Raw genomic sequence first — 11,715 nt, 5'->3', positions numbered from 1 at the left:
AACTCCACCCTTGAGCAAGCAGGTTCAAGCAGGTGGGGGAAGGGAGACCACACAAAACCAAAAAAACTCATGTGTGCCACCATACCCAGTCCTTGTTACTTGTTTTCTGATTGTGGATTCAATGTGACCAAATGCTGCAGCTCCTGCAGCTTTGACTGCAATCCACAATAACTCCCTTTTCCCTTGAATTGCTTTCTCACATCAACAGTAAAGGAAACTAAGACACAGTGCATTCTCAACATGAAAACATTAAAAACCATTATGAGCAATGCAGCTCTTTGCTAAATTCATCACAGCTGAAATTGCTTCAACCCAAGCCCCGTGCCAAAAGCATGTGTGTCTTTGCTGTGATCAGTCTAATAAATTTTGCACTGTCCCAATTTTTATTTTTTGTTTTTCTTACATCTATTTAGTGTGTGTGTGTGTGTGTGTGTGTGTGTGTGTGTGTGTACTAGTACCATGTTGCACATATTGTCAGAGAACAACTTGGGGTTTTTCCCTTCTACCGTGTAGGTTCTGAGAATCAAATTCAGTTTGTCAGGCTTGGCAACAAACAGCTTTAGCTGGTGAGCCATCTTACTGGCCTGGCTTGCCCTGAGCTTTATACACTAGTTTGTTAATGCATTCATTGATCCACTCAATGAATATCGTGATAGACATGGTGATGTGGTACAGTCTCTACACTTCTAGATAGAAGTAGTTTTAGGCTTTCTAGATAAGGCCAAGAGACCAAGGCAGACTGAGACCTTATCTCCACAGAGCTTAAAGAACAGAGGCGATGAGACACAAAGTAAGTACAATACAGGGTTATCCCTCCAGTCCCATAAAATGGATTTTTAAAAAATGGTGAGTTGGGGAATAGCTCAGTAGATGAAGTGCTTGCAACATGTGTGTAAGGAGTTGAGTTCAATCCCCAACACCCATGCAAAAGCCAGGTACAATCCACTTGTAATCCCAGTGCCAAGGAGGTGGGGACAGCCAGAGCAGATCCTGGAAGCTTGCAAGCTATTTCTCGTACCTGCACCTTACAGCCCCAATCAGTGGATACTTGAGGTCCTCCTGCAGTTTCAAGAGAATGCCCACACACATGCTTTTGCACTCATGTAACTGCCTCACACACTTGTGCACTCGAGCACACACATACACCAACACCACACAATATATGTGTGCATATATGTGTTACATATATATATATATATATATGCATGCATATGTAAAATCTATATATATATGCATATATATACAAAACACATACATACACATACAGCACACAATATATGTACATATGTTTACATGTATGTGTGTATAAGATCTCTATATATGTGTATATACATACATACACACATATACATATATAATCTCTGTAATACACATAGACCCCAAATTCATTAAAAGCAAAATAGCATTGATTTTAACATTTTGTGCCTGGTGTATTTGATGTTTTCATTTGTTTTTTTTTTTTTTGGTTTTTTTCGAGACAGGGTTTCTCTGTGTAGCCCTGGCTGTCCTGGCACTCACTTTGTAGACCAGGCTGGCCTCGAACTCAGAAATCCGCCTGCCTCTGCCTCCCAAGTGCTGGGATCAAAGGCGTGCACCACCACGCCCGGCTGATGTTTTCATTTGTACAACAGGACAAAATGAAAACCGCGGACATTTTGTGTAAAACAGAATTCGGCTCTGCACTGGGGCATTTTATTTTTCCTTCTATATGTTCAGCTCATCTATTTGATGCTGATGGAAGGAATGCTGTCAATGTTTGTATAGCCCAGGTTGTGGTTACATGAGGGTGTAGCTCATGATCCTCACAGGAAAGGGAGGGCCGTTAGGAAACAGAAACTCTCTCTTTCAGATTTGTCCATTGTGCATAGCGGTGATAGAAATTTCTAGAAGAGAGTTCTGATATCACTGCCAAGTTGTAGCTGCATAAACATATGTCAAACAAGCTGTTTTCCAGGAGACAGCTCATTCCTTGGTGTCAGTGTGCACAGTGAGCTACTAAAGATACCACAGGGCTCAGTGCTGACGTCAAGCGGATATGAGACGCTCCGCAGCTGATTGCTACGCGTCCCAAATTGGAAACATGAGCTTGCCCACAGAAGATGTTCCAACTCGGCTTGACAAATGAATCCTCAACTGTTCCTCACGGTCATTTGTTTTAAAAAGCTCAAGTGACTGTTCATTATCCCAGCTGCTGTGTTAGGTAGCTTCTCAGAGGAAAACAAAACACAAAAATAACCCCTACCTCCCCTTCCTGCAGACAAAGAACAGCATCACTAACCTTTCCTAATGCTGGCCAGAAAGAATCAAGTGCAAAAGGGACAAGAGGGTCCATCGATGGCAAAGAGATGATGTTTCCCATAAAAAAGTGGTGGTGTTGGTTATTTTTAGACCAAACTGCAATGAATGACATATGCACAGAATGCCCTCTGGGGCTCACCCCTCACCCCCCTCATGTTAATTTCTGTCCTTCTTTAGCCTTTGCCCCAATTACTTTAACTTTTTTTGTTGTTTATTTATTTACATTTCAAATGTCCCCTTCCTGGTCTCACCTTTGTAACCGTGCCCCACCCCATTCCATCCCTCCTTGCTTTAACTTTTAAAAAACAAAACTGTATTATAGTATATTTTCACAAGGTCCTGAGAATCCTACCTTCTGAGATGCTGTTAAATATTAATACATAAAAATACCATATTTCAAGCATTAATGATGACTTTGTATGTTCTTGGTGGCAGTATTTCTTTGTGGTCTCAGGGATCGAACCTAAGACCTCATATATATGAGACAACTGCTCTACCAATGAGCTGCCTGCCCCTGAGCTGTGGCATATTACTTTCTGTGATTCACTCAAAATATGTCAAATCAAGAGCTCTTGTTCAGAATTAATGCTAATACATGAGCATTCCAGATTCCTGAAGTCAAGCTGTCAGTCAGTGGTGGTCAACTATAGGTCACAACCATGGGAAACACAGATTTCCGATGGTCTTAGGAACTGAGACACCTATCAGCAGCAACATTATGGTTATAAATTGTTGGTAACAAAAATAATTTATGGTTAGGGGTTCCTAAGACCATTGATGCATCTCTTCTTGTCACCTGTCCTCACCGTACTCACTGTACTAGTTAAAGGATGGAAAAGTGGTCAGAGAAATGGGCTGGGTGGCACAGGTGTCCCAGTTAGAGATCATACCCACCCCAGCTCATGAAGCACTTGTCGGAAAATTGAGACTCCCTCTAAGGGGTTATAACTCACACCTGACTAGAGGTCGGCTTTCCAAGAGCATGAGTGTGGGCTTGTGGATTACACTGCCTGCTTGGGAGTGCACACTGTGGCTGTCTTCCTCAGCCACGAAGCCCTGGGCAACACCTTGTTCACCCTCCAGAGCCCGGCCTCCTCCTTTCTACAGAGGACCGGTGGGTGGTTCTTACCTGACAGAGAAGATGGAATCGGTCCACTCAGTGGCTGCCGCAGAACAAGGCGCTCATCAATGCGGGTGGTGATTGTAATTAGATATGGCTTTAACAGCTGTGGAATGCACGGTTGCACTGTAGCCTGAAACTGCATCAAGTACCTGTCTAAACAGGATATATTTACCCTGAGCCAGCTTTCCTCCCCTAGTCTTTTTTTTTTTTTTTTTCTGGCTCAGAACATGGTACTCATAGCCTCACACATACTGGACAAGCACCATCCCAGGAAGCTACAACCCCAGCTGTAGCTTAACTCTCAGCATCAAAACCCAGCTGTGCCTCAGCGAAGCAGTGCAATGAGATTGACTCTAAATCATTATAAATACGTCTTGAAGACTGACAAACAGAATTCCTAAGTCAGCTGTGAAATGGAGCCAGTCTTTAGACAGCTAAGGAGGTGAGGGTATTTCTGGCTAATGCTATTAGTAGAATATCTGAAAGACCTTTGTCACGTCCTGGACACGATGTTTGGCTCCTTTGGGAAACTGGCAAGTGGTGTCTTGCCTTAGTTCAATATCAAGTCAGAGTCACGGCCTTTCTTTTCATTCATCAGCCTGTGATTGAATAAGTCATCGCATGGTTCAATGGAAACACATTTAAGGAGGCTTAGCCGAACAACATTTTATTATTCCTTTGAAGACTGATTTTTCCACCAGAGACGAACAACTTTTCATTTACTCTAATATTATCACCTATCAACCAGAGTTACTTAGGAAATAGCCAGGACACGCGATACTTTCTAACATAGGGAGATTGGATGCCTGACTCTAAGCACTATGAGCACTGGCTGCCCCAGCTGCTCTCCAGGGTTCAAGTCCTGACTCCTGAGCTTTCTCAGCTCGTGGGCTCGTGGTTAGGGAAAAGACGGAAGCAAATCCTCACTCACAAAGGAAATCTGAAAGCTTATTGATCAGTCTCCCATCATCACATTCTCATGATCTTCTGCTTGTACACTGTAGTCAGCAGTTAAACAATCCTGAGGAGGACTAGAGGGCAAGGCCTGGACGCGAGGAATGTGGGCGAGGGATGCCAACTCTGAATGGTGAACCTTAGTAGGTGTGTGTAGTGTAAGTGCAGGCATGAGTCAGAGGTCAACCTTGGCTGTAGGTTGGCCCTTACTTCCCCCCTTGTTTGATGCAGGGTCTTCTGCTGTCCACCACTGTGCATGCCAGGTTTGCTGGCCTACAAGCTTTAGGGGTTTCTCCTGTCTCAGGCTCCCTTCTTGCTGTAGGTGCACTGGGGTTGGTTACAGATGGACACCCCACTGCTTTATCCTCTTTATGACGTGGGTTCTGGAGAGCTGAGATCTCACACTTGTGAGGTAAGTGCTGTTTATACTGAGCCATCTCCCAGTCCAACCATCAAATTCTGAGCCCCCTGCCTTGCTAGGATTACAGGGATGACCCACCGTGCCATTTATGTGGTACCAAGGATCAAACCTAGGGCACTGTACAAGAATTCAGTTTTGCTGCAGCCCCAGACTCCTGAAAAATTCTTTTTTACACTGTTTTTCTTTAGCCATTTTATACTTTTACTTCAGAATACACACTACCCACAAACTTATTTATTAAATAATTATTTAAAATATTTAATTATATAATTATTGAAAAATAAAATTATGATTATTTACTGAATTCATCTAACTTTTTATTTACTTGCTTATTTATTTTTGTGTATGTCCATCCTTGCAACACATGTGCACTCCAAGGTGTATTTGTGGAGATCTGAGAAAGAAAAAAAGAGTCAGTTCTCTTTCTGCAATGCGGGTGCTCAGCCTAGAGCTCAGGCTATCAGGCTTGGCAGTGGAATGTTCCCATCATCATGAGGCTCGGAAGCTGCTCATTTGAAGCCAGCAATGTGTCCTGTGCTCCCTCTTTCTGATCCTGGGCAACAGCAGAACAGTCTGCATTCTGACTCCACAATGCTGGCCTTTCAAGAAGGTTATATAGCTGGGCATAGAGGCTCATGCCTATAATCTTCATATTTGGGAGGTTCAGGTGGAAAAACTGCTTCTTAGTTTAGGGCCAGCCTGGGCTACCCTGTTTAAAAAAAAAAACAACCCCCCCCCCAAAAAAAAACCAAGGCTAGCGAGAAGGTTCAGCAGGTAAAGGTGCTTGCTGCGCAAGCCCGGGGACCTTCGTTCAATCCCTGAAACTCATTCTCCTCAAAGTTGTCACCTCCACACCCACCCACACCTACATGCACCCAGTACCACCCCCACAATAATAAAGAAATCAGAGCAAGCAAAAGTCACAATATCACTGCTGGGTCACTAACTCTTGAAATGACTGTATGCATGAGGTGGCTACCACAGAGCACTAACAAGCTGCCCCTCTCCTTCCCCGATCGTCACTGTGGAATCAAGGATTTGCCCTAGAGCAGAGTTTAGAAATCTGTGTGCTTTTTACCATAAGAGAAGCAAAGACATTCTGAAAGAAGACTTGTTAACTCATAGCGGGAATAAAACCCAGTGAAAAGATGAATGGACCCAGCTTTGGGCTTCACACTCAGTTCTTGTTGTCTTTATGAATGAATTAGCCATAAGCAACAACAGACACTTAGAAGAAGCAATCCCACGTAACTCTGGGGAAAATCTGAAACCGGCTCCCTCCTAATTAATTTTGTTGTGTTTAGATTTCTGCTTATTGTTTGGCCCTCCAGCTGCCTCCAGGAGCTAGCCACATATCACAAATGTGCAGAGAGGGTACTCATCTGATATAGGGTGAATGGTTGTTTTGCTTCCACCTATAGAGTGATAGGTGCCGAGCTTCCTGACTGACTGGTATGCTACCAAAAAAAATGCCTGGGCACACTTCCCAGCCCCTAAATGCATGGCCACTGCATTTCTGAGCACTGTGGTTCTGAGTTGAGACACGTCCAGCTTAAACGCTGGTAGGCTTGTGTTCTTGGCACAGAGCTTTGGAACAGTGTGAACAGCTGAGGTTGCCACCTTCATAGACACCACTGTCAGGCAGCCCAGTGTGTAGGGTAGGGGAATGTGGTCTGAGGGCACATGGGCATGCACGCTGAGGAAATTCAGAGAACACACTGATCCTGGAGATGAAGGACCCTTATGCTGGCATTGCCAGGTCTTAACCCGATCAACACAGAGAAGAGAGAGATGAGGCAGGTGGCTGTGTTCTCTGAGAGCAGGGTATGTATGGCTGGCTCATGGGACAAAACATGCTATGGGGAAAAAAAAAACCCTCTGAGAAACAATTCATGCCCTCATCAATCTGGACTCAGAAATCAACTTAGAATTCCAGAATGAGAACTGCAAAGGCATTTTATCATTTAAATCAGCCATTTCTATTTGTAAGATGTGTCTGTGGCAGTGAGCCTGGGACAGAGCCGACGGCCACCCCATGAAGCCATCTTGAGTGGGAAAGGAATGCTGAGTATTTCCTTCTGTCTCTCATGGCCGAGTTCACCCTTGTACTTCCTGATCTGTGACCCTGGACTGAGGCTCTGCAAACCACACCCCTATCCTTCCCTTGCTGGCTGCAGGTTGGGTTACTAGCTGGGAGCAGTAGAATGGAAGGCATGAGGTAGAGCTCTCTTCCCAGTTCCAGCTTCTATCAGTCTTCCTATGGCAACACAAGCTAATGCCAGCTCTTTTCCAGATTCTCCCAGCAGCTTCAGTAAGTAGTAGCTATGGTATCCCTCAGAAATGCTGGCACTGACTTTGTCCTCTTAGCGACATGCACACTAGACAAATCACGACCCATCAGACTTGAGCACCGCCTATATGAAGGAGACCAGTCCAGCAGAGGTCCAAGGTCTTATGTGGCTTCTATTCCTGGAGTTTAAGAGCCAGCTGTGTGGAGACTCTTCTCTGACACCTGGGTTATGGTATCCCTGCTGTAGCCACTTCTGGATTTATGACTGACTTTGTTACCTCAAGGTCCCTTTTGGCTAGCACAGCCTTCTAGCTTCTGAGTAATTCATTTCTTCTATCAACTTGCCTCTGTGGTTTTCCCTGGAAGGATACTGTACTTGGTACCAAGGATGGGTTTATCTATAACCCTGTTGCCCATATATGTCTTACTAAGACATCTAAGTTAGATGCTACTTCCTGTTCAAGGACCCAAGTGACAATAGAAGTCTCTGCATAGTAGGTTCTGGAAGACAGAAACTTGCTCATAGGCAGGAGTCTTAGTTACTTTGTCATTGCTGTCATAGTGAGGTTAAATCCCCAGTGATCAAAGAACTTCTTTCATCAAAGCTATACCTCCCAGGTTCCACAGCCTTCCCAAACAGCGCCCCCAGCTGGAGGAGAGGAACAGTCGCACCACAGAAGCAGAATACTGTCTGCTGTGTGTCTATGTCTTCACATATGCATGTGCACTGTGGAAGGCAGAGGTTAGCTTTGGATTTCATGTCTCAAGTGTTGTCCACCTTAGTTTTGAAATTGGGCCTCTAACTGGCTTGGAACCTGCTGGGCCATCTCAGCTTGCTAGCCAGCAAGTCCTAGGGTACCTCCTGTCTCTGCCTCCTCACCCATAGGATCACAAATGCTCACCATTATAGCTAACCTTTTTAATGTGGGTACTGGAAACCAAATTGAAGTCTTCATGCTTGCAAGAAGATAAGCTATCTCATCAGCTTAGTGTCTGATACTCATATTCTCCTCCTCCTCCGTGTGTGTGTGTGTGCATATATATATGCACTGAGAATCAAAATAGGTCCTCTGCTTACAGGGCATTTTTCTCATTAACCAAAATGATATTTGAAAACACCTGTTGAAAATCCATGTTTAGCTGAGGGTAGTGGTGTGTGCCTTAGGCAGAGGCAGGCGCATGTCTGAGTTCGAGACCAGCCTGGTCTAGTCAGTTCTAGGACAGCCAGGGCTACACAGTGAAACTGCCTCAAAAAACCAAAAAGAAAATCCATGCCGTGCTATTCTCTAGCAGTATCTATTTAGAATCTGAATAATTAACTCCTTGATAGAATGCAACCACCACACACAGTGTTGGGTTCCATTCATACTATGCGTGGACAACTGGATTGAGCCTCATTTTACTGAGAGGTCACTATTTCAACCCTGTTGACTAGAAGCAACTGACAAGTTTCAAGTTTGCCAAGGGATGTATTTAAATTCCGGCTTAATGAGAATGTTCTGACGAGATTATTCCTTATGTCTGGGCTGCAGAAGGCTGCTGTCCCCACATATATTAGGTAAGATGGATAGGTGACATTGCAGCTAAAAACTTGACACATTTCATGCCTCACGGGGATTGGCAGAGGATCTGTTCCAGGCAGTCAGCCTCTCAGGCCTCAAGGCCAACAGTGGCTTTTGTGTCTTGTGGGCGCTCTGAGAAACAATTCATGTCTGTCCACATCAATTTGGACTCAAACCAACTTAGGATTCCAGTATGAGAGCCACAAGGGTATTTTATTGATTAAATCAGTCACTTCTATTAGTAAGATGTGTCTGTGGCAGTGAGGCTGGGACTGAGCCGAGACTGCCACCCCATGGAGCCATCTTGAGTGGGAAAGGAATGTTGACTATCAGCATTTCCTTCTGTCTCTCACGGCCGAGTTCACCCTTGTACTTCCAGATCTGTGGCCCTGGACTGAGGCTCTGCAAACCACACCCCTATCCTTCCCTTGCTGGCTACAGGTTGGGTTACTAGCTGGGAGCAGTAGAATGGAAGGCATGAGGTAGAGCTCTCTTCCCAGTTCCAGCTTCTATCAGTCTTCTACAGCTGGGAATAGAAGCCGCGTTAAGACCTTGGACCTCTGCTGGACTTGGACTCCTTCATCTAGTTGGTACTCAAGTCTCTGGTGGGTCGGGATTTGTCTGGTGTCAGGTTCCTAAGAGGACCACAGACAGTGCTAGCATTTCCAAAGGATGCCAGAGCCACTACTTACACAGCTGCCTTTCTTTCATTATTCTTCTGTGTTCTCCAGACCTGCCTTCTCCTAGAACCCTCCTCCTCTTTGCTGATACTCTGATCAGATGAAATCCTCTCCTCTCCTGGTTCTAACCATCACACATGAACCAAGATCTGCCCGAGCATTCTACAAAGCTCAGCTCTTCCTGAAGGAAGACCTCTACATACAGATGCCAGAACTTTCTGTAGCTGCTTATATTACGAACGCAAATTATGTTTCCCCAAAAATTGTTTGCATGAGAAGATCTGCATGTAGCGTCTGGGAACCTGTCCCCAGTTGGTTCTGATTGGTAAATAAAGATTACAACAGCCAACAGCTGGGAGGACAGACAGAGGTGGGATTTGGGATTCCTGGGCTTTGGACCAGGAGGAGAAAGAGGAAGGAGATCCACCATGCTGGGAGAGTGTGGGGGAGAAAGATGAGTGTATGACAGAGAGGCATGGCTGCCATGTGAAGGAGCTGGGAGAGTGCGGTCCAGAGGGTGCCCAACTGGGTCCAGAGCAGCCAATACAGAATACAAAATTAGTAAACAGTAACTGGGGATTATCAGCATGGAGGCTAGGCAGCAGTCCAGCTATTGTACTACGTAAGGCATATTAAAATATAAAGGCTGTGTGTGTGTGTCTTTCATCCGGGAAGATAAGAAGCCATCGAGGCAGGAAGCAACCCCACAGTCGGCTTTATAAATTAATACCTAATTCTACAACTTTCCCTTCTGTCCAAGGTGTCCGAAGTGTAAACATTACCCATTTGCTACTTCTCTGGCATTGTTCCCTGTCTTATCAAGTCATTTCACCAGTCCAACTTAGAAATGCAGCACCTTCTAAGCCAGCAGTTCTCAACCTGTGGGTCACAACACCTTTGGGGGAGGGGCCCAAACCCCCTTTACAGGGGTCATCTAAAACCACCAGAAAACACAGATAGTTACATAATAATTCATAACAGTAGCAACACTAGTTACGAATTAGAGACAAAATTAATCTTATGGTTGGGGGGTCACCACAGCCTGAGGAACTATATTGAAGGCTTGCAGTATTAGGAAGGCTGAGAATCACTGCTCTAAGCCTTTCTTTGGCTAATTTCAAACAACTTTTTATACATAAGGAACCTCTGGAGGCCAAATGTGGAAGTTTCCAGGAATCTTTTTTAAAAATTTTTTATTAGATATTTTCTTCATTTACATTTCAAATGCTATCCCAAAGATCCCCTATACCCTCCCCCCGCCCTGCTCCCCTACCCACCCGCTCCCACTTCTTGGCCCTGGTGTTCCCCTGTACTGGGGCATATAAAGTTTGCAAGACCAAGGGGCCTCTCTTCCCATTGATGGCCGACTAGGCCATCCTCTGCTACATATGCAGCTAGAGACACGAGCTCTGGGGGTTCTGGTTAGTTCATATTGTTCCACCTATAGGAAGACCCTTTCAGCTCCTTGGGTACTTTCTCTAGCTCCTCCATTGGGGGCCCTGTGTTTCATCCAGTTTCCGGGAATCTTATATACAGCAGCAGACATTGCAAGGCTCACGCTGTGATTAAGAAACACCAGGCACGCAGCACTATTTTTTTAATACTTTAATTTTGGATCTCTACTTTGTATACATGATTGTTATTTCAAGCTGCTTCAAATCTTTTGTAAAGCAAGAGAGGTTTACCACACTAATGATGCTTCCCANACTCCTGTACANCAACAATCCAGGTTCCATCAGCCCCACATTGCACTCGTTCACTCACGAGTTTGCTAGACATTCACTGGGCACTTGTTTTGGACTAGGCGTGGTACAAGGCGCTGAGAGCCACTATGAACAAACGTCTCTCACGGAGCTCACAGTCTAGTGGTAAATGACTNAGGCAACTGAGGCACAGAGAGGTANGTGACTTACTTACCCACTGAGGTAGAGCGCGCTAGGTGATTGGGAAGGCGGGCTGAGAGCTGAGGCGGGGTACAATGCACAGGAGGTAAGGCCCCCTGACTGAAGAGCAAGGCTGCACACAGAGACACATTGTAAAATCTGCTCACAAAAAGCGGAATAATGCTTTTACTTCACCAGGACCAAATCACATTGTAGTGAACTGATCTGTTGCCAGATGAAATTCTGTACTTTCCCACAATGCTTTGAGGCATGCCACCAATCTTCTGGGACATGATGACTCTGTAGGCAGCTTAAAAATCAAGAAGTTTGTGGCTCCAATTGTAGCACTGGGGAGCGTATTAAAATACTTTAAGTATATGAACCTAAATGTACAGGCATCTGTGAAACTTCTACATGTAAAACTTTAGAAAACTCTCTCATCCCCATCCAGAGGGTTCTAATAAGTTACGGGAACTGAGAAACTAGAGATCTGTCTGTCATTTT

At 44.9% G+C, this 11,715-nt stretch overlaps 1 protein-coding gene across 1 annotated transcript in view; it reads right to left on the bottom strand.

Moving 5' to 3' along the window:
* Nucleotides 1-11,715, bottom strand: part of E2f6 (E2F transcription factor 6) — a 34,198-nt gene that overhangs the window by 7,496 nt on the left and 14,987 nt on the right. Inside the window, exon 7 of the mRNA XM_021179548.2 lies at nt 11,246-11,370. Coding sequence (XP_021035207.1) covers nt 11,246-11,370 — 125 coding nt within the window. The remainder of the gene's footprint in view (nt 1-11,245; nt 11,371-11,715) is intronic.

The sequence above is a fragment of the Mus caroli genome, chromosome 12, assembly GCF_900094665.2.
Source record: "Mus caroli chromosome 12, CAROLI_EIJ_v1.1, whole genome shotgun sequence".
In the NCBI taxonomy this organism is placed as follows: Eukaryota; Metazoa; Chordata; class Mammalia; order Rodentia; family Muridae; genus Mus; species Mus caroli.
This window is presented reverse-complemented; position numbering and strand designations above follow the sequence as displayed.